The following is a 22,528-nucleotide window of genomic DNA, read 5'->3' on the forward strand; positions in this document are numbered from 1 at the left end:
TCTGAGCCACATCGGCGACCTATACCACAGCTCACAACAAGGCCAGATCCCCTATGCGCTGAGTGAGGCCAGGGATCAAACCTGCATTCTCGTGCATACTATTTGGGTTTGCAACCCGCTGCACCACAACAGGAACGTCTGTCTTTGATCTTAGATTTCCATCTTTTCCTCAAATTGTTCCCCTTCCCCAGCCAGCTCTCCGGCAAGGCCAGCATCACCGTCTCCAATGCTCTGCAACTCACCTTCCCGCACCCCACCAGCCCAGTTACAAATGGTGATTTTCTGTTTATTGCTCAAAAACAAAAATCCAGAAGCAAAGATGGGGAGATTGCGGGTCGAGGAGAAGGCAGGAAGGGGGCAGGGGCCTTGTCCCAGCTCTCCCATTCATCCCTCTTCTTCTGACCCTCCAAGGGTCAGAGGTTAGGCCCTGGGCAGAGCATCCGGGCAGGGCAGAGCCTTGCTGGCCCAGGGAACAGCCAAGCTCTGGAGCAGTCCTTAGAGAAAGCCCTGGGCTGGAGGGGCCCAGCAGTTACAGCGGGGGCTGAGTTCCCCTCCCAGGGTCCAAAAGCAGGTTGGGGGGGCGGGCAGGCCCCTTGTTTGGCAACTGAGAAGAGGAGGCTTTGGGCACAGGTTGCTGGTTTATTTATGGTAGGGTCCCCAGGGCCATCAAAGCCCCCCTGTGGGACCAGGAGACTATTTACACAGCAGGGAGGAAGGGAGCCAGAGACCAGGTCCTACTCCTCCCTGCTCAGAATGAGGAGAGGAGGGGCGTCCTGGGTCCTGCAGCCTTAGTCTTGGGGTTCAGATGGAAACTTCATACTCCCGTGTATCCTAGAGACAGAGAGAGGGGGTCAGGTGCTGCATGGGATGGGGGTGGAGGAGGCAGCAAGAGTGGGCGAGGCATCTGCAAGGAAAGGGAGGGACCCCATGAGTTTGGGGGCCATGGGGTGGGAATGGGGCTGAATCCTGCCAATGGATGGTTTGGTTCATGCTATAGTATCTCTCTCTCTCTCTTTTTTTTTTTTTTCCTTTTTTTTGGCTGCCCTGAAGCATATGGAGTTCCCAGGCCAGGGATCAGATTCAAGCTGTACTTGCGACCTAAGCCACAGCTGCGGCAACGCCAGGTCTTTGGACAACTGTGCCAGGCCAGGGATTGAACCTTCGTCTCAATGCTCTCAAGACGCGGCCCATCCTGTTGTGCTACAGTGGGGTTTAGAGCCGCACCTGTAGCATGTGGAAGTTCCCAGGCTAGGGGTCAAATCAGAGCCGTAGAGGCCAGCCTACGCCACAGTCGCAGCAACCTGGGATGTGAGCCGTGTCTGTGACCTACATGCACCAAAGCTCACGGCAAGCTGGCTCCTTAACCCACAGGGCAAGGCCAGGGATCCAAGCCGCATCTTCATGGATACTAGTTGGGTTCATAACCTGCTGAGCCACAACAGGAACTCCTAGAGTCTCTTAAAACCACATAAAAAAATCTAAAGTTCTGGATTGTCTTGAATAATTGGAAGAGTTGGCAGTTGGGCCCGGTTTCTGCCGTGGTCTGGATGGGGTACGGGTTTTCCAATGAGCCGCAGTCCTCACCACTCCTGCCTGCCTTGCTTTGTCCCTTGATGTGGCTACTGTAGGCAGGTGAGTTTGCAGTTCCCAAGACAGATACTACAGAGATCTTGAGAGAAGGTTATGGGGTCCCAGGGCGGGGGTGGGGTGGGGGGCATGTGGCACCGCAGGGGTCGGGGAAGGGCTCACCCCAGCTTCATACAGCGGATTGCTGAAGTCTGACTCCACCGTGATAGGGCTGTAGGAATGGGAACCGGAGAAGCCGAAGAGGGATTTTCCCTGTAGCCTGGGAAAGGGAGGAGATCGAGGGGCTTATCGAGAGGTGAGCCCCCAACCCCCCCTCACCCAGGCTTCTGTGCCAGGCCGGCAGGATGTCTGCCCTGGCCAGCAGCTCCCCGAGTTGGGTACTTACTTGGTGTAGTAAATGTAAACGCCACTGCCCAGGACGATGACCAAGCCCAGGGGCAGCAGAATGGCCAAGGCGAGGTTGCCCCCTTCCAGCTGCCGCGACGGGTCGGTGGTCTGGGTCACTGGAGGGAGGAGGAGAGGCCAGTGAGCGAGGGCTGGGCCCAGCACTGGGCTCTCCCAGCCTCCTGCCCTGGGCCCTGAACCCTGGGCCTCACCCCGCCGGGGGCCTGGCCTCCTGCCCCCGGCCTCGGCCTTGCCCTCCCAACTTGGCCAGGCCTGGGTCTCCGCCTGTGCCCTCACTGACCTTCCAGTTTTCGGTTGTCCAGGAGCTCCTCATAGGCCACTGCAGGGAGAGGAGGGGGAGGGGACGGGGTCTGAGCCAGGGAGGGAAGGAGGCTGGGTAGAGGGCCGGGAGCCCAGTGGGGCTGGGCGGGACAGCCTTGGATTCTCTGCCCTCTGCTCAACCTCAGCCTGACCCTTGCCTTGGCGGGGGTGGGGGAGGAATAGTCAGAGCAGGGCCTTGGGCCTCCTTCTCCAGACCCCTACAAGTTCAGGGCTCCTGGGTGTTCTAAACCCACCAGGCCTGCGGAGCTTGTCCAGAGCAGGGAAACTGAGACCTATTCAGAGGGCAGGGGACGGCCAAACCAAAGCCCCCTCTACGCCTTTCCTTCAGGCAAGTCCAGGACCCTGAACTCCCCCAGGGCTTTTGGATGTACCTCTGAGGATGAGAGCCCACAGGAGGTGAATGGGGAGCTCGGCGGGGTCTCGAATTTGCTACCTGACTTTCCCAGCCCTGTCACGGCCCGGACACGGCTATACCCCCCTCCTGCCCGGCCTGCCCAGGCACCTTTGCAGAGTGGGGGCTGGCTGGTCCACTGTGAGGGGTGGCCGGGCACACAGGTGATGGTGACCTCGCCAATGAGCTCAAAGCCCTCATAGCAGAAGAAGCGCAGAGACTCGCCCGCCTGGTAGTGATGCTTGTACAATGTCTGATAGCCATTCTCTGGGACCCCAGGGTTCAGGCACGGCTCGTACTTCACTGCAGGGAAGAGATGGGGCATGGACCAGCTGCCCTGCTGAGCAGGCCACCCAGCCATCCATCCCAGGGTGTCCCCAGACTCACAGGCGCACTTGGGGACCCGGTCGCTCCACTTGGGCGTGCCCGTGTCCCGGCTGTAGCAGGTGAGTACGGCCGCCCCCTCCAGGCTGTACCCGGGCAGACAGCGGTACTGGACGTGAGAGCCAACAGGGAAGCCAGCATCCGAGGTGGTACGGTGTCCGTTGGTGATCTCCCCAGGGTCAGCACAAGTCATGACTGTTGGCAGGAGGGCAAAGTCAGGAAATGGGCCTTAAAAGATCTCTCAGGAGCTCCCACTGGCGCAGTGGGTTAAGGATCCGACAGCAGGAAGTTCCCATTATGGCTCAGTGGTAATGAGCCTGACTAGTATCCCTGAGGACATAGGTTCGATCCCTGGCCTCACTCAGTGGGTTAAGGATCTGGCATCGCCATGAGCTGTGGTATAGGTCGCAGACGTGGCTCAGATCTGGCATTGCTGTGGCGGTGGTATAGGCCGGCCGTTGCAGCTCTGAATCGACCCCTAGCCAGGAAACTTCCAAATGCCTCTGATGCGGCCCTAAAAAGCAAAATAAACAAACAAACAAATAACCACAACAAAAGAATCCTACTGCAGTGGCTTAGGTCACTGTGGAGGCATGGGTTTGATCTCGCCCAGGCACAGGGGTTAAAGGACCCCAAGTTACCACAGTTTCAGTGTAGGTCACTCTGCAGCACAGATTCAATCCCAGGCCTGAGAACTTCATATGCTGTGAGTACAGCCACAAAAATTTAAAAAAAAGATTTCCCAGAAACTTAGGGCTGGGAGAGGCCTGAGCGGTGAGCCAGCTCCTTTGAGCAAACTCCTCCACCTCTCCCTCCTTCCTCAGAATGAAGAGAGCAAGAGTTGGAAACAATTTTAATTTGATGCTTTTTTTTGTTTTTTTGTTTTTGTTTTTTTTTTTTGCTTTTTAGGGCCACACCTGAAACATATGGAACTTTCCAGGCTAGGGGTCAAATTGGAGCTACAGCTGCCGGCCTATACCACAGTCACAGCAACATCAGATCCAAGCCACATCTGCCACCTACACCACAGCTCACAGCAACACCGGATCCTTAACCCATTGAGCAAGGCCAGGGATCAAACCCGCAACCTCATGGATACTAGTCAGATTCATTTCTGCTACACCACAATGGGAACTGGCTCAATATATTTTCTATTTCAACCTTCTTCCAGAAAACAGTGTTTGGGGGCAACCCAGGCCCCTATCCTAGGATGAAATTTGAAATATTTAACCACCGTACCAGAGCATACCAGCTAAATCCCAGGATGTTAGCCCTACATGGCAAATCATCGGCTGAAGAGCAGCTGCCCTCTTTAGAGCGAGCGGCCCAGCCCTCCCGCTCCCCTCGTTCCTGTCATTCCCAGCCCATTCTGCTCACTTACATTGCCTGCCTGGCCCTGGCACGCATTTATTTACAACTGTTCTGTGGAAGGGTCTCCATCGAAGCCATTTCTTGAATATAGACCTGGGCTGGGCACCCTGCTAAATGTTTTACAAATACAGTATCATATACCCTGATGATACCCAGAGGTCAATGTCATTGTCATCTCCCTTGGCACTCAGGGCTCAGTCAAATGACTGGCCCATGGTCACTCAGCCAGGGAGTGGGAAAGCTGGAACTGTCCAGGGTCACAGCCATGGGGCGCTGGGCTGACACATGCAGAGCCTTGGGGGGGGTTTCCTCCTGAGCCTTGGGCAGCTGGGCCAGGCCGTATCCTCTCTGGACCCCACTTCCACCCCTTCCTGTCCCTGCCCCATCCTATCTGGGTTCCAGATTGGACATCCTGTGAATCCTTCCAGGGACCAGGAGCTGTGTCAACTACAAAGTTTTCCTTGTGTTCAGTCCAAACCTGACTTCCTGAAACTTAATCCTCATTGGTCCCACCACTGCTCCTAGGGGCCAGTTGGAAGACCTGCAATCCCATATCCTTGTGACAAGCTTCCCCAAATTTGGAGAAAGTGACGAGATACCACCCCTTTCTGCTCTTCTAAAAGATACCCATTTCAGAGTTCCCGTCGTGGCGCAGTGGTTAACAAATCCGACTAGGAACCATGAGGTTGCAGGTTCGATCCCTGGCCTTGCTCAGTGGGTGAAAGATCTGGCGTTGCCGTGAGGTGTGGTATAGGTCGAAGGCGAGGCTCAGATCCCGTGTTGCTGTGGCTCTGGCATAGGCTGGTGGCTACAGCTCCTATTAGACGCCTAGCCTGGGAAACTCCATATGCCATGGGAGCAGCCCTAGAAGAGACAAAAAAAAAAAAAAAAGAAAAAAAGGATACCCATTCCCAGCTCCTTTAAATGTCACCTCCTGCCCTATCCCTGGGACAATTAACCCACCTCTCTGCCATAGCCCTTCTTCATACTTATAGCAACTACTACTTACTGTTTCCTCAAACCTGCCACTAACATGAAAAACTTTTTTCTTTTTTTTGTCTTTTTAGGGCCGCACCTACAGCATATGCAAGTTCCCAGACTTAAGGGGTCGAATGAGAGTGGTAGCCACCAGCCTACGCCACAGCCACAGCAACTCCAGATCTGAGCCACATCTGCAACCTACGTTCGCAGCTGGCGGCAACACCAGATCCTTAACTCACTGAGCAAGGCCAGGAATCGAACCCGCGTCCTCACAGATGCTAGTTGGGTTCTTAACCTGCTGAGCTGCAATGGGAACTCCCCCAACATGAAGAGCTTTTCATTTGGTTTTCACAACCCCCTGTTCCTAGAAGAAGCCAAAGGTTCAGAAGCCAAAGACTCAGAGATGTCAGGTACCTTGCCTGAAGTCACCCAGAGGTGACCACTTTCATATCCTGAATTGTTTAAGTATCTGTCTCTCCCAGACTGTGAGCTCTGTCAGGATAGGGATGGTCCCCAGCCCCTCTGCATAATCCCAGCCCCAACCTAGCCTGGACCTGGGTTCATGACAGCATTAAAATAAACCAAGTCCTCTGAGGAGCCTAGGCCCCAGCAAAGTGACTCTCTATAATGTCAGTGGCTGGGGACTGGGAGCCTGGAGCAGGGCTAGAACAGAAAAAGAGGTAGGCAGGGGTGGGGTGGGAGGAGGGTGAGTAGGGGGTGGAACTCAGACGGGGCAGAGGCGGGGCCAGGAGGTGATGGGGGCGGGGCCGTGAAAAGATGAGGCAGGCCCGGAGGAACCAGGGTCGGGGCCCAGAGCAGTGCAAGAGAGACGGATGCAGTCCCGGGGAAGATGAGAGGGGACAGGTTCTGGGCACCAAGAAGCAGAAGAGTGGAACTCACTGGGCAAATGGTAGGGGCCTGAGGAAGATCTGGGCAGGAGCCAGAGCGACAGGATGGAGCCAAGACAGGAGAGGGGTGGGGGCAAGAAGGGACAGAGGCGGGGTGCAGAGGGGACTGGCGGGGCCAGGGCTCACTCTTTTGGCAGGCGGGCGGCGCAGCGCTCCAGGACAGGTCCCACTGGCAGGTGAGAATGTCGGAGCCGAGCAGCTCGTAGCCAGGCTCGCACTGGTAGGTAAGCACCGTGCCCCGGATCAGGTCCCCATGGGAAGCCGTCCTCCAGCCCCACTCCGGAGGCGGCAGCTCGGGGCACGTGTCGTTCCTCGGGACCTCTGCACCGGAGAGACAGCGAATTTGGAGGCTGTCCTGAGACTCAGGGCGCCTTCCAACCTCGGGGGCCTCTCTGGCCTGCGGGACCCCTGCCCATCTCGACTCCCTAGGCCTCGGTACCTTTGAAGTGCAACACGAAACCCTGGCCCAGGCCCGGGTTTGGGGGTCCGGGCGGTGCCTGGAACTGCAGCGTGAGGTCCGGCCCAGAGGAAAGGAGGCGGCGGCGAGGCTGAGGTCCCCGCAGTTGGGCCAGGACTCGGGCACTGGGACCGTCCCCGTCGAACAACGTCAGCATATCCCCTTCGCGCACATTCAAGCTGAAGGAGTGGGACCAGATAGAGGGTCTGGGTTACGATTGGCCCTTTCTACCTGGTTCTGCCCAATCCTTAACTCAGTTCATTAGGAACCTTACCTACTCTCCCGTCCTCTCTCACATTCCCCTGTCTGAGGCCTCAGTTTGGCTCAGTTATGGGTTTCCCCTACGCTAGTCGCTCCCGCTTCCTTTTGGTTGTGGCTCCTCCAGGTTCCTGCTTCCCAATCCCCAACCTTGCCGGTTGCTAGTGCCTCCCACTCTCCAGTCCCTCCTCCATCCCCAGGTGATGCACAGCCAGGCTCATCCAGCTCTGACCAATCACAGACCACGCTCCTTACCACCCCGCCCAACTCTAGGCCCCGCAGGAGTAGCAGCCTTTGAGCCACGCCCACTCTGGTTCTGCCCAATTACATGACCACCTCATAGCAAATCAGCTCCCTGGATTTTCCCACACCAAACGCCGACCTTGGGATGCGGCAGCAGCCTGGGCCTGAGTCCACAGAAATTGTTCCAGGGGCAGCCTCAGAAACATCCTTCAGGCTAGAGCCCTTTTTTCTTTTTTCTTTCTTTTCTTTTCTTTTTTTCTTTTTTGTCTTTTTGCCATTTCTTGGGCCTCACCCGCGGCATATGGAGTTTCCCAGGCTAGGGGTCTAATCAGAGCTGCAGCCACTGGCCTACGCCAGAGCCACAGCAACGCGGGATCCAAGCTGTGTCTGCCACCTACACCACAGCCACGGCAACGCCAGATCCTTAACCCACTGAGCAAGTCCAGGGACCGAACCTGCAACCTCATGGTTCCTAGTCGGATTCGTTAACCACTGCGCCATGACGGGAACTCCTAGAGCCCTTTTTTCTTAATAGCCCCTGAGGAAGGCTGCTTTTCCCCCATTTGCTTGTCCAAAGTTGCCTGACCAAAAAGTGCTTTGTACCTAGATCTATCTGACGTCCCACACCCCAATCCTGAATCCTTAGCCAATTCTTTCATCTGACCATGTGTTCTTGGTTAGCCACTGCAGCCCAGCCAGGCTCAGAACGCAGGCCAGCCAGTGCGTTGTCATACCACCATTGGCTGAGGCCACACCCACCGCATCCTCTGCAGTACCCAAACTCACATCTCAACTTGGAGCAAGATGCGCTTCTCTTCCTGGACGTGCAGACCCCACACACAGTCTTGGCCAGGGCTATAGCTCTGGGGCCAGTCGGGAGAGAGGACCACGCCGGCCGGCTCTGACAGCTCCCCTCCACACATGGCTGGGGTAGAAAGTTGTCAGATTCAGGACCCAGGTGGGCATGCAGTCTCCATTTCGCCACAGTCCTCACCACTCCCAACTGTGTACACCAGACCACCTTCTGGGTTTCCTATTATCTATGACCTACCTGATTCTTTTTTTTTTTTTCTTTTTAGGGCCACACTTGCAGCATATGGAAGTTCCCAGGCTAGGGGTCGAATAGAAGCTACAGCTGCTGGCCTACGCCACAGCCACAGCAATGCTAGATCTGAGCGGCATCTGCAACCTACACCACAGCTCACGGCAATGCCGGATTGTTAACCCACTGAGCAAGGCCAGGGATTGAACCCGCAACCTCATGGTTCCTAGTCGTCTCCGCTGTGCCATGATGGGAACTCCTATGACCCACCCGATTCTTGCCACGCCTAGTCCTGTTGTGTCCAATCCCCAGCCCCACTCTTAGTTAACCCCACCTACTTGCCAGCCTACACATCACCTCCCAGTCCATGACTTGGCCCAAGTCCAGTTCTAGCTCTTGAAGACCTTTGGGTTGGGACACCTGCATTCTGTAATTCGTACACCAACTCCTTAGCTAAGACAACTGAGCATCTGAAAGGGACAGGGATTGACCCAAGCTCTGGGTTAACTCAGTTTGCATATGCAAATCACCTTCCTAGAATCCTCAGCTCAGGGGGTGGGTATTCTGTGGCCTGAACGATGTCCTGGGGAGGTGGAGGGCTCACCCTTGCAGGCTGGCTCTGTGTCATTCCAGTGGGGTTCTGTGGGATCCACACATTCGATGGCACTGGGGGGGCCAGGGGGCTCTAGGGCATATCCTGGGAGGCAGGAGAAGGTGGCCAGTGTCCCTGGGCGGTACTCAGGGTCCGTGGTGGTGACATTGCCATGTGCCAGGAAGGGGGCGAAGCAGCGATCTTCCTCAAAAGCTAGAGAGGAGTCAGTCACAAGAATTAGGCATTAGGACAGAACGGAGAGGATCTCAGACTGGCGAACAGGGGCTGAATTCAAGTGTGGTTTGTCCACCCCGGTGGGCTATTTGAAATTGAATGCCCTTGGGCTTATCTTTCTAGTTTCCCGCAAACCCCAAGACTCCTCATTCACATATATATGTTACCTCCCCAGCTGCTGGACAGGAACCCCCAGGCTGGGCAAATCCCAGCCACTACTCTACAGATGAGGACATTGAGGTCTGCCGAGGAAAAGGCCACTTGCCCCATGTCACACGGGAGGGCAGGGGCAGAACCAGATCTGAAGCCCAGATTGCTTGATTCGCAGCCAAAGACACTCAGCTCTGGAAACGACAAAGGGCTGAGGGGAAAGGGTGCCTTTGGTGACCTGACTCATGTAGGTGTGTTCATGCCTCAAAAATAATGGCTGGACCCTGCTCATCTCTGACTAGCCATAGGGTGACTAGAATCCAAAAGTGAAGCTAATACAAAAGCTACTCAGTTTTGAATTTGGACTAAGGGAACAAAAATGATCACTTGTAGAGCGTTTTAGTTTTTGCCTGCCTGATCATATCTTAACTGCAAAACTATCTGTGAGATAAGACTCGGGTATAGAAGAGTCTGAAGCCTCTGGAGCAGCAGTGGCCACAGAGATGGAGGCAAGCCTTGAACTGAGAAATTCTTTTTGTACTCTCAAAATCTAACATGTAATTTATTTTTCAGATCCACTGTTCTATTTCACTGTTACTTTAACCTGATGTGTCATGTCCAAATCCTATGCATCCATCAGGGCCAAGTGCCAATTTCCTTTCTCCCTTGATTCATACCAGAAACTAGCCTTTCCCATCACTGACCATTTCACTTTCTTTGTCTCTTTCCTGTTACTGTTTGCACAAATCCTCTGTTGCAGTCACAGAGAAACTCTGTTTCCTAAACATATCAGGCTTTTGTTTTTATTTTTTATTTTTTATTTTTTTTGCATCTTAGGGTCACACCTGTGGCAGATGGATGTTCCCAGGCTAGGAGTCCAATTGGAGCTACAGCTGCCACCCTACACCACAGTCACAGCAACATCAGATCCAAGCCATGTCTGCGACCTACCACAGCTCACAGCAATGCCAGATCCTTAACCAAATGACGGAGGCCAGGGATTGAATCTGCAACCTCATGGTTCCTAGTTGGATTTGTTTCTGCTGTGCCACGACGGGAACTCCATATCAGGCTTTTCTCTACCTCTTTACTGTTGCTTACACCGTTCCTTTCACCTGAGATGCTCATTCCCAATCTTTCTCTTTACATTTTCTTTTTAATTTTGTTAGTTCCCGTTCTAACTTCTCCTCCCACGATCACTGTCTTCCTTGTTTCTAGCTGTCCAGCATCCGGTCACCCTTGGTCTATTAACAGAACTCCTGTTTTTGTTTTGGGACACACCCCTTGCCCACTTCCCGTCCATGAGATTCAGTTGGGGCCAACTAGGTACGGCCACATGATATAGATCTGCCAGTCATAACTAGAGTTACTAAAGTTGGTGGTATGTAAATGTGGAACTGCTGGGCACACCCTGTAGAGTCTGCTGGAGAGTGAAGCCAACAGAGAGGAAAGAACTGAGAGATTAACTGGTTTCTTGGCTGTGTACCTGGACCCAGCCATACATGAGGTTTAAGCAGAAAAGGCAGGGAATTAGAAGGGGTCCATATGAAGGGATCCTTATAGTTTGGGGATGGGGAGATGAGTCAGCTCTCAGGAATCCAAACACGGAGATGAGCAGAGGTGAAGTATGTGCCTGTGACCGTGCCTGGGCATCGGAAAGAGGGGAGGGTGCAGGAGTTGGCACCCTGAGGGGAGGGCAGTTACCTTCAAATCGGAGGCTTAGCAGCAGGGGATTGGCAGGTGTCTCTGAAAGCAGCTCCACATAGAGGGACTGGGCATCACTGATGAGACCTCGTTCTGGGACATCGTCCATGTCCGAGTCATAGATCACTGGGGATAGGGGACTGCCCCCTGAGCGCACCATCAGCCTGGGATGGACAGAGGTGGCCAGGAGCTCAGCTTCCCCTCAGAAGCTGCCTCCCCGCTTGCCTGCTTTCCTAACCTAGTTTCCCTTCTTTTTCCTTTTTTTTTTTTTTTTTTTGCTTTTTAGGGTCATATTTGCAGCAAATGGAAGTTCCCATGCTAGGAGTTGAATTGGAGCTCAGCTTCTGGCCTATGCCACAACCACAGCAATGCTAGATCCGAGCCACGTCTGCAACCTACACCACAGCTCATGGCAGTGGATCCTTAACCCAGTGAGCGAGGCCAGGGATTGAACCTGCATCCTCATGGATCTTAGTTGGGTTCATTAACTGCTGAGTCATGAAGGGAACTCACTAACTTAATTTCATAGCTGTTACCATATGCCTTTACACATTTTATCTCATTTAATTCTCATAAGAACCCTTGAGTTAGATACCTTTTTTTGGCTGCGCCTGCAGCACATGGAAGTTCCTGGGCCAGGGATCCAACCCGCTTCATAGCAGCAACCTGAGCCGCTGCAGTGACACCAGGTCTTTAACCCACTGCACCACAGGAGAACTCCCAGATACTATTTTTTCATATATATTTTTAATCTCTCATTTTATAGATCAAAAAATTGAGGCGCAGAAAGAGTAAGTAACCTATCCAGCATCACATAGGAACAGTGGCAGAGCTGAGATACTAGTTTGTTAGTTAAAGAAAGAGAATAATGATGATGACGGCAAATACATTTATAGTGCTTACCATGTGCTAGGCATCATTCTAAGCTCTTTACATATATCTTGTGTGGGGTTTTTTTTCTTGTTTTTGTTTTTGTTTTTTTTTTTTGCTTTTTAGGACTGCACTCAAGGCATATGGGAGTTCCCAGGCTAGGGGTTGAACTGGAGCTGCAGCTGTGAACTATACCACGGCCACAGCAACGCCAGATCCTTAACCCCCTGAAGGAGGCCAGGGATGGAACCTGCATCCTCATGGATACTAGCTGGATTTGTTACTGCTGAGCCACAATGGGAACTCCTAACCTGCATTTGACACAGACCCCCAGCTGAGATCCTCCCCAGGTCTGCCTGACTCCCCACTGCAGCCCCCTTATTTCCCTGAGGTGAGGACCTCTGACCCAGGACCCAGACCCTCACCGGTCATTGTCCTCATCCAGCGAGACCCTTTCGAAGTGCAGGTGTAGCCGGCGTCCCTCTGCTGCTTCAATGACCCAACGGCAGGTGAGGTTGGGGCCTGCAGCTCCCCCAGGCTCCGGAGACACGATGCGGCCAAGTGTAGCGTTGTGGATGGTGCCACCGCAGGAAGCTGTGGGCGGGAAGCAGGGGCAGGTTAAGGTCACTTGTTCTTCTCCCATTTTCAGAGCTATTTCCCCCACACCTTTGCCTAGGACCCGGCCTTAGGATGACCTCTGCCCTCCAGGCTCACCCCAGGGCCTCTTCCAGGCCACTACCCAGGGGGCCTGGGTACACTACAGCAGCCCTGGAATAGAAGATTCCAGGATGGACACCCTCCAGAATGGAGATTCTGCCAAAATGAAGACGCTCCAGATATGGCCACCTTGGGATGAGAAGTTATGGAGGATTCTCCAGAACTAAAGCTTTTGGATTGAAAAGCCTCAAGATGAGATCCCAGGATGAAGACTCTCCAGGACGGAGACCTTCCAGATATGGACTCCAAGAATGGTTTCCTCTAGGATGGGGAGTCTCCAAAAGAAGGGGCCTCTGGGAGTTTCCACTGTGGTGCAATGGGATCAGTGGCGTCTCAGGAGCACTGGGACACAGGTTTGATCCCTGGCTCAGCACAGTGGGTTAACGATCTGGCATTGCTGCTGCTGCAGCTGCAGCTTAGGTTGCAACTATAGCTCGGATCTGATCCCTGACCTGGGAACTCCATATGTTGCGAGGCGGCCAGAAAAGAAAAAAAAAAAAAAGGGGGGGGGACCTCCAGAAGGTGACCCCCCTGCTCCAAAGTGGGAAACTTCCAGGTGGGATTTCCCCAGATGGAGCCCCCCCAACCAAGGGTGGCTACTCCAAGGCTAAGACCCCCAAGGTCAAGAACTCCAGATGGAGACTCCAGGATAGGGACCTTGCAGGGTAGACACCCCTTTAAGATGGGTGCTCCCCAAAGAAAGCGACCCTCAAGATAGGACCCTCCCAGTGGGGTTCCCAAGACAGGAGACTCACCCATGCAGCTGGGGGTTCACTGCTCCAGGCTGGCCGGGTGCCATTGAGGCAGATAAGGGTCTCCTCACCCTGCAGCTGGTAGCCCGAATCACAGTGGAAGGTGGCAGTGCCTCCAGGGTGAAGGTCTGTCACGCTCACATCCCCATGGGCTGGCCGGGGAGGGAAGCCACAGCTCAAGAGGTAGGCTGGATCAGGCAGAGCAGAAGGAGGACTCACTTTCCCACGCCACCCTCTCTCCCTGGTCCCCTAGCTCTTCCTCCCCTCTCTCCAGGTCCCCGCAACCACCCCAGGGCACAAACTGGCTCTATATGAGAGTCCTGACATGGACACACCCTGTCTTATGAAGACGTATAATTTCATCATCCCTATCGCCTCTAATCTTGTAATCTACCTACCTTGGCCCCCATATTACAGATGAGATACTGGAGAACTCAAGGAAGTTCTGGATCCTCGCACTCATTTGCTGTGTGACCTCAGGCAAATCAGTTGACCGTTCTGAACCCCATCTGGCTCTAACAGTATTTGCTGTGTTTGTTCACCTTCCAAAGTCAGTTCCCAGAATGCTTTGGAGGTGGTGGGAGAAAGGCTGCGACCCATTTTCCAGGTGGGGAAATCAAGGCTCCTTTTCTCCCCTCCACAGACAGGCTTTCTTCCACGGAGGCGCACTGTGGTATATTATGCCTTTTGCTTTCACCCAGAAGAGCCACATGAAGCTCCTTTAGGAACTTTGACTCTGTTGTCATTAAAGACCTTAACACTCAGTGTTCCTTAAATGAATCAATTCCCCAGGGACAGTGAACTGCTAGGGAAAGCTTTGCTTTCCTTAAGGAACTGGTTTTTCTTCATTCTTTCACTGTGTATAAGTTCTGGCTGCTAGGAAGCTCAGAACCAGACTGGGCCTTATCCCTGCCAACAATGTCCATCCACGCTCTATTTTTTTTCAGATTTAATAAGCACTACTTGGCACCAATTTTTTTCTTATTCTATCTAATTTTATTGCTTGCATTCTTTTTTGAAAGCCCCCTGAGATTCTTGTGGAATCATGAGATAAAACAAATAAATAGAAAGTGACATGGTAACAAGTGATAGACTCTGAACTTTATCCTTGACAGAGCTCTGTGTGTCTGTTTAAGACGGGGCAGGAATTCCCATCATGGCTCAGCAGAAACAGATCTGACTAGTATCCATGAGGATGCAGGTTGGATCCCTGCCCTTGCTCAGTGGGTTAAGGATCCAGCGTTGCTGTGAGCTGTAATGTAGGTCGCAGATACAGCTCGGATCTGGCATTGCTGTGGTGTAGGCCAGTGGGTACAGCTCCAATTCAGCCCCTAGCCTGGGAACCTCCAGAGGCCATGGGTGCAGCCTTAAAAAGCAAAAAAAAAAAAAAAAAAAAAAAAAAAAAGACTGGGCAGAGCTCACCCAGGAGGGCTTCCTGGAGGAAGTGCATCAAACCTGGGTCTTGGAGGGGCAGGCTCTGGTTAGCAGAGGGCTTGGGAGGGTCCAGCTTGCCTGGACCTTTGCTTTTTCTGACTCTCCAGTTCTGAGTGATTCTTAAGAGACTTGGTCTCTCCCTATTTCAAAGTTCAACAAGTATTTCCTTGGCTGGGGCCTGAAGTCAGAGGTGAAAGAGACTGAGACTCGCCTTCGGGAGTTCACGGTCTACGAAGATAGACATAAAGAGAGTGATTGGGATAAACATTAGCCTCGGTGATGACTCCCATGACCAACAGAACCAAGTCCGAATGCTTTAGATGGCCCCTTCCACAGCTGGGTCCAGCCCAGCCCCTTCAGCTTCAGTTCTCAGCGCTCTTGACCCTATATCCTACATGATATAGTTTTGTGACTCCTTTCCATGGTCCCACTTCTGTATCTTTTCACACAGTTTCTCCTGCCTACAAGGCTTCTTGCTTTTTCTCATCTTTCAAGGAGTAACCTAAGTACCACCTCCTCCAAGAAGCCTTCCTGTCTTTCCCCTATCCAACAGAGTTAGTTTTTTTTTCTGCCTACACACAATCTGTATGCATAACATTTATCATCACATTAACGCCGGTCTATTGCCCTTGTGAGATTGAACCAAGCCTTTTTAATTTTGTCTCCTAAATGCCCAGCCTCACTGACCAATTGAGGCCACCAAGAGGCAGTGTGGAACAGTGCCAGGAGCACTGGATCTGGAGACAAGCAGAGCTAAGATCCCGTTCTAGCATCTTGTTTTATTAGCTACATGACCTTGAGCAGGTGACTTCACCTCTAGGGCCTTTCACCTGTAAATGCCAAAAAAAAATTCCCATCATTGAGGATAGGCCTTAAAGAAAAGAAACATACAGAGCACCTGGAACAGAGAAAGTACTCCAAAAATGTTAATCACCTGCCCCTCAGCCTCAATTAATAAATGACTGGGAGGAGTTCCCATCGCGGCTCAGTGGTTAATGAACGTGAGTAGCATCCCTGAGGATGAAGGTTTGATCTCCGACCTTGCTCAGTGGGTTAAGGATCCGGTATTGCCATGAGCTGCAGTGTAGGTTGCAAACTTGGTTCTGGCATTGCTGTGGCTGTGGTGTAGGCCGGTAGCTGTAGCTCCAGTGGAACCCCTAGCCTGGGAACTTCCATATGCCAGGGGTGAGGCCCTAAAAAGCAACAACAACAACAACAACAAAAGGAAGAGGTTAAACAGGACCCCGGTCCCAAAGGTGCCTGCCTGGAGAATCCACAGAGCAGGGAACACCAAGGCAGGTAATGAAGGCTAATTTATGCAACAGCCCTGTTTCCCAAATGTTCCACTTAGCCTAAAGAGTCCTATTTTCAATGCTCAAGGGAAGCGGCTGTTTAAAGGAAGCAGCAGGGAACCATTTTGTCGTATTTGAAGTCCAGCCCTCAGCTCAGGGCCCTCAAGGCCATGCCCTTGCTCCCCAACATCCAGGCCCTGACCACCACCTGGCCTCAGCTCACAGGTCTCTGCACGAGTAGGCCTGCTGCTGGGTGCCTCCACCTCGCACACCTGACCTCCTGGGGTCGAGTCCATAGCAGAGGCCTCAGGAAAGGCTGGAGAGGGTGTGAAGAAGGGATCAGGGTTGTCTGTGTCCTGAATAAAGTCACAAGGGATCTGGGGTCAGCAGAGCTCAAAGGGGGGCAACAAGGCTATGAGTAAAGTAAAGGGAACATCGGCCCAACACACAGTCCCCTCTCAGATTCTTTCTTTCTTTCTTTTTTTTTTTGCTTTTTAGGACCACTCCTGCGGCATATGGAAGTTCCCAGGCTAGGGGTCCAATCAGAGCAATGCCAGATCCAAGCTGCGTCTGCGACCTACACCACAGATCAAGGCAACGCTGGATCCTTAACCCACTGAGCGAGGTCAGGGATCAAACCCGCCTCCTCATGGATACTAGTTGGGTTTGTAATCCGCTGAGCCACAATGGGAACTACCCCCTCTCTGTTTCTGAGCAAAGGGAGGGAACTTGGAGATGACAGCTGTGTCTGCAGTGGGACTGTGGGCCAGGCCTCTTGCCTCATGCACACTTGTCTGCTAGAACATACCCTTGCATTGTGGGAAGGTTTCCACACACACAGGCAAAATATGGATGTACACGTGTGTGTAGGCTGTCTGTGGGTGGCTGCTTGTGAATGCAAGCATGCGCAGATACGTCCCCCCTTTCCTGCCCTCAGAAGTCAGAAGGCTCTTTTTAGGTCACAAATCTGAGGCTGTCACTCTCTTGCTTAAAACATTTCAAAAATGTCCCCTCCTCCCTGCAGGACAAAGTCGCCTGAGAACTCCTCACGGAAGCTTTGCGATCCAAATCCAACCGACCTCCCAGTCTAGTCTCTTAGCCTAATACCCCCCAATTTTTTGTGCTTGTATTGTAATAGCAATGACTGACACTTTTCAGCCCTCACTCCGCACCAGACACTATTTTAAGCCCTTGATGCGTATTGATTCATTTGATCTTCCTAATAATACCATGAGGGAAGAAGTCGGATTTCCATTTTTCAGATGAGACAATGAGGCACAGAAATGTTAAGTAACTCACCCCAGGTCACACAGCTAAGACAATCCCAGCTTCCATGATGAATTATCCCAGCTCCTCAAGGGGGTCACATTTTTTTTTCTCCTCTTTGGGTCTTGGAGTGTCTTTCTTCATCCGTCTATTCATCTGCTTTCCTCCTTCTGTCCCTCCCACCCTCCTTCTAGCTAAGTCATCTTAGTTGTCAGCTTAGTCATCACCTCCCCCAAGGAGATGTCCTAGTATCGCTTAGGAGAAATTTAGGTCCCTTTGACATTTGATGATCTCTCTGCCGTGGTTCCTCCGTCAGAGTGATGGGGTCCTTAGCTCATGAGTTATAATTATCCTGATTACTTGTCCATCTCCCTACCTAGCTTCTGAGTTCCTTGAAGTCAGAGTATTTCTGGCTTGTTCATTCCTCTCCCCAAGGATAACATAGGGTCAGTATGAAGTAAGCACTCTACAAACGTTTGTTGAGTGAATGGATGGATTCTCAATGGGATGTGTACACACTTAGACACAGGTCTGTGAGTGTGTGAGATAAGTGTGTCCAGTCTCCGGTGAAGATATTGCTCCCCAGGGTCCTAATCAGGAAGAAAAGGCCCTGACATTGCCCTGTGCTTAGAAGGCTCCTGAAGATGTCCCCTGTGCCCAGCCCAGTGTGGCCCCTGTCCTTCAGCCAGCGCCCCAAACTCCTCACCCTGATAGTGGATCCTGAAGCCACCGCCCCTTGGGACCCGTGGGCTCTGGAAGTGCAGGAGCAGACGGTTCGTAGGACTCCGAAGGACCTGTCCTTCTCCCAGCATGGAGGAGTTAGCCAGGAGTCGGGGGGCTAGGCCTGGGGACCCCCCACCAGCCAGCACCAGGAGTTCCTCCTCCCGAGACAGGTTCAGCGTCTGCACCTAAAGAAGCCAGACCCAGATCCGCCAGGGCAAGTCAGCCAGGGTTGGCTGGGCAACCCCCTAGGTCCCCTGCCCCGGCCTTCCTTTTCTCTGTATGTGGCAGCCCAAGCACCATGGCGACATCGGCCAAGTTGTAGAACTCTAGGGGAGTCTGCGAGCTCCTCAGAAAACAGGCCCATCTGAGTCACAAAACAAGTTCTCTGGCTCTAAGGCCAAACTGGGGACACCCCTAGGCCCGGAGGAAAGGGCAGGGAGGTTTTCCAATCACAGGCTCAAGTTCAGTTACCTGGATCTCAATGCCGTAGCCGGGGTAGACATGGATGCTGTACGTGCAGTCCAGGAGCCCCAAGGTGCGGCTGGCTGGGCTCCCTAAATCTGGAGACTCCACATGCCCTTCGCCCTCGGAGATGTTGTTATTACACAGAACTAAAGAGATGGACGTGGCTAAGGTTTAGAGAATCTCTGCGTTCTTGCCCTTCCCTCCAAGCGGCTCTGGGGGCCCTCGGCTCTCTTCTCCCCAACACCCCTCATCGCTATCTTCTTCCACGGCTCACTCTCCCCCTGTGCCCAGAACTCCCTTCCCCGACTGTCGTAATAGATAAAACACACAGGACAGGACGGTGCTGGTACCCAGTAAGAGGACCTCAGTGCTACCCTTTATTACTATTAGGCAGAAGCCCCTTTCCCGTCTAGACCCCTCCTTCCGCACATTCCCAGCAGCTGCTCCCCATCCGCGCCCTCCTCTCCCACATCCCCTTTCGGTCGTCTCACCTGGGCTGGTCACCGTGGTGGTGACAGTCGTCGTGGTGATGATGGTGGTCGTGGTCTCCTCCTCTCCTCCCTCGGGCCCGGGCCCGAGGGGCGGGCCTGGGGAGGCGGGCCCGGGAAGGGGCGGGGCCGTAGTTCCTGGGGGCGGGGTCAGCAGCTCCGGCGCGGTGGGGCCTGCTCCCCTGCCCCCCTTAGGGGTTACGGCTGTAGTCAGAGGCCCTGTGCCTGGCTCAGTGGCCCGTGGCAGCGAGGGTGCGGCAAGAGTCTGGCCGGCTGGAGGGGTGGCTAGTGTGGGGTCTGGATCAGATCCTGGGATAGTGCAACGGAAGTCAGGGAACAGGAGGAGCAAATTGGTGGGCCTTGGCTGGGGAGCAGGGCCGAGGGCACCTGGGAGTTCCCCCACTGAACCCAAAAGACCTCCCCCGCACCAGGCGCAGCCCCCGCCCTCTCCCTTCCCCATCCTAACGCCCCACTTCCTCCCAAGGCTCCACAGCCCAACCCGCTCCCCGCCCTGCAGCTTCTCTTCCCCTCCCAGCGTCTCCGGCCAGACCTTTCCATTCTGACGGAGCCTGGTCTCCCCATGCAGATCTGGCTCCCTCTCCTGGTTACCCCTTTCTCTCCCTCGTCTTTCTCTCATGCGCTCTCTGAACTCCTCTCTCTGTTTAGTATTCTTACGGCTCTCTGCTTCTGTGATTCTAGATGTACTGTCTCTGCATTTCTCTCTCTTTCTGTGTCTCCGTTCTACTCTATTTCTGATTCTGGTTCTCTGAGTTTCCATCCGTCTTTCTGATGGTCTGTTTTTTTCTCTCTGGCTCTGTCTCTTGATCATGCTATCTCAAATTCTCTGGTTCTCTGACTGTCTATACCCAGTTTTGATTCTCTCAAACCATCTCTCTCTGTCTCCCTCTGAATTTCACTGGCCTGGCTCCCCATCTCCCGGAGATAACATTTCTCCCTCTGCTTCTACGTTACTGCTGTCACTCTGGGGGCCTTACCGGGCAGGTAGCCCATCTCTGGACCCCTCCTCAGCAGGGCCCCGTGGAGCAGCTCCGCCAAGGCCTCAGAGGCTACTGTGGGGGTCTCGCTTCCAGGCTCCAGCAGTGCCTCCTCTTCCTTCAGGGGCAGACCTAGGAGATGAAGTTGTGTGAGCTCTTTCACTGCCCCACACTCCTTCCTTCTCCAGAAAGATCTTTTCCAGAGCTCTTCCTCCCTCCTCAGTCAGCTGGGCCTGCAGGAGCTCAGAGGGTCCCAGGCTGGGCTGAGAGCCAAGACTGGAGGAGGGGCTCCCAGCTGCCCATCACACTCCTACACCTTCCTCTCTCCCTTCTCCCCCAGGCTGAGTGGGCCTTCGGTGAGCACCTCAGCTCTGAGGAACCTTGGCTAACGTCAGCAGGGTGGAGAAGAGGCAGGGTGCTGCCCGCATTCTCCTCTCACTGGTGCTCTCCCCGCAACCCTGGGGCTCCGCAGAGGGTCTAGCAGCACCTCCCAACCCTTGCTTCCGCAGTGCCCAGCTTTCTCTTTGGGTTTCTGTCCCTGCAGTGTGGTTTCTCTCTCTCTCTCTTTCTTCCTTCCTCTCACCCTCCAGTCCTCCCTCCCTTTCCTTCTCTGCAGTCTCTGTCCCCTTCCCTGGAGTCTTGCTGGGGGGTCAGAGTGGGGGACTGAATATCTGGCCTCTGAGCATTGCCTCTGTTCATCTGTCTTTGTCCACACATCCAAGAACATTTGTATGTGCAGTGCCTGGCATCTTTCCCACACCTCTATCTCCCACCCAGCTACCCTGCCTGCTTCTGCTGCCTCCGCAGACACCCCCCCCCAACTTTCCCAGCCCCTTTTTCTGAATTGAATGCCTGAGACTCGGCTAAAAACTCCTGTCAGTCATTTTCCCACCTCCTCAATATAGGAGGTTAGGAGCTCCAGGCACAAGAGGAAAGCCTCGGCTGGCCCCTTCCGCGATGGCTGTGCCCCTCCCCTCCCCCAGGAGCTCAAAAGGCACAGGATGTTCAGAGAAAGGAAGGTAGGGGACCGTGCTGGGGGCCTTCTCGGGGCCCACCCCCATGCATCAATGTCCTTACCCTGAATCCAGGGACAGCTCAGCAGAAATAGGAACAGCAGCTGGGGAGGCGGTGGATGCTGGGCCCTGGGAGTCCCCATGGCGACTCACACCGATTTCTCTCTTCCGTGCCTCTCCTAAATAATCCAACTGTCACCTTTCGTCGGTCTCCTTTTATCTTTCCTATTAATTTCCCCCCCCCCCCCAGCAGTTAGCAAGGAAGACAATTTCTCTGCCCCTTGGAACGAAGGGGCAGAGCTGGCTGGGCTTGGAGCCCTCCCCTCTTTGCCCAGTCTCCTCTGTCCTCAGCTCTCGGGTCTGTAGGAGAGGGGGCGCGGCTCTGGCTGCAGGGGGTGGGGCCGGGAAGGGCGAAGGAGCCGGGTCGCCTGGGTCCTCTTGATCGAGCGCTTGGGTCCGCTGGGCTGGCTGGATTCTAAGCTGGGGGAGTGGGGAAAGGCAAAACAGCTTCCGGGGACCTAGGGTGGGGTCGAGTATAGGAAGGGTCCCTACTGTGCTCAAGTGAGGCTTGGCGGGGAGGGGAGGGGGTTGCAGAACCTGGAAAGCCGAGGCTTGGGCACTGGAGCTGCGGGAGGGAGAAGCTGAGAAAGGTGTCGTGCCCACGTCAGATCCTGGGGACGGGCGAAGGGAGGGGCCTGGGATTTATTTGGGGGCGGTGGGGGAGGAGGAGGGGGAGGAAGTGCAGATGGAAGAAGGAGGGACCACTAGAGCCAGGGTCGTAATCCTCACTCCCGCGGCCCCTAGGGGAGGGAAAGGAAACTCTGGTTCCAGCAGTAATTATACCCCTCCCCCAGCCATTCCAGCACATTTGGAATCTGAGTCTTCTCTTCACAGGGTACCGAGGGACAGCATAGCTGGGTTCGCGCCTGCTCAGCCCCCCAGTATGCCCCCGGCCCACTCCATGGGACGTGGCTTTCACAGAAGCTCATGTGGAATGGGTTTTCCCCTCCTCCAGAAGAATGGCAAGTTCCTACGTTTGTGAGAAACCTAAGGGGTGACAGGCTGGGATCTGGGGAGGGAAGACCCCTCTTCTAACGTACAACACGACCCCAGCCAGCCGCCTGGTGGCTTCAACTTTGATTTTTTTTTTTTTTTTTTCCTCCTGGTCTCATCTCAGGGCCTCTGGAGCACCCTTTTCAGCACCACAAGAGCGGACAGCTCTTCTCGGCCCGCCTGAGCGCGCCTGGAGCCCGGCGCAGTAGGCGATTGGCTGAAGCCGCCTTCATTATCTATCAGGCTCCCTCCCGGGGCTGGCTTTGTGAAGGCGAAGGGGGAGGTGGAATCACAGGCCGACTGGTCGAGGGATCGGCTGACCCACGGACAGGCCGCAGTGTCCCCCGTCTGCAGTCTGAGACCGCCAGCCTCGTCCATCGGTCGGCGCGCTTGCCCCGCCCCTTAGATTGCCCCGCCCCTCCACCAGCCCCG

At 54.1% G+C, this 22,528-nt stretch overlaps 1 protein-coding gene across 1 annotated transcript; it reads right to left on the reverse strand.

Moving 5' to 3' along the window:
• On the reverse strand, positions 271–21,684 carry SEZ6L2 (seizure related 6 homolog like 2). Its single transcript, XM_003354543.4, is given in 19 exon segments — positions 271–831; positions 1,750–1,846; positions 1,973–2,090; positions 2,273–2,311; positions 2,816–3,007; positions 3,092–3,283; positions 6,475–6,669; positions 6,788–6,984; positions 8,093–8,231; positions 8,953–9,153; positions 11,029–11,192; positions 12,324–12,492; positions 13,371–13,388; positions 13,391–13,555; positions 18,066–18,267; positions 18,554–18,693; positions 19,039–19,344; positions 20,031–20,162; positions 21,108–21,684. Coding segments are annotated over 19 exon segments (2,775 nt in total). The 5' UTR covers positions 21,187–21,684; the 3' UTR covers positions 271–801.

This window comes from Sus scrofa, chromosome 3, assembly GCF_000003025.6.
Source record: "Sus scrofa isolate TJ Tabasco breed Duroc chromosome 3, Sscrofa11.1, whole genome shotgun sequence".
Lineage (NCBI taxonomy): Eukaryota > Metazoa > Chordata > Mammalia > Artiodactyla > Suidae > Sus > Sus scrofa.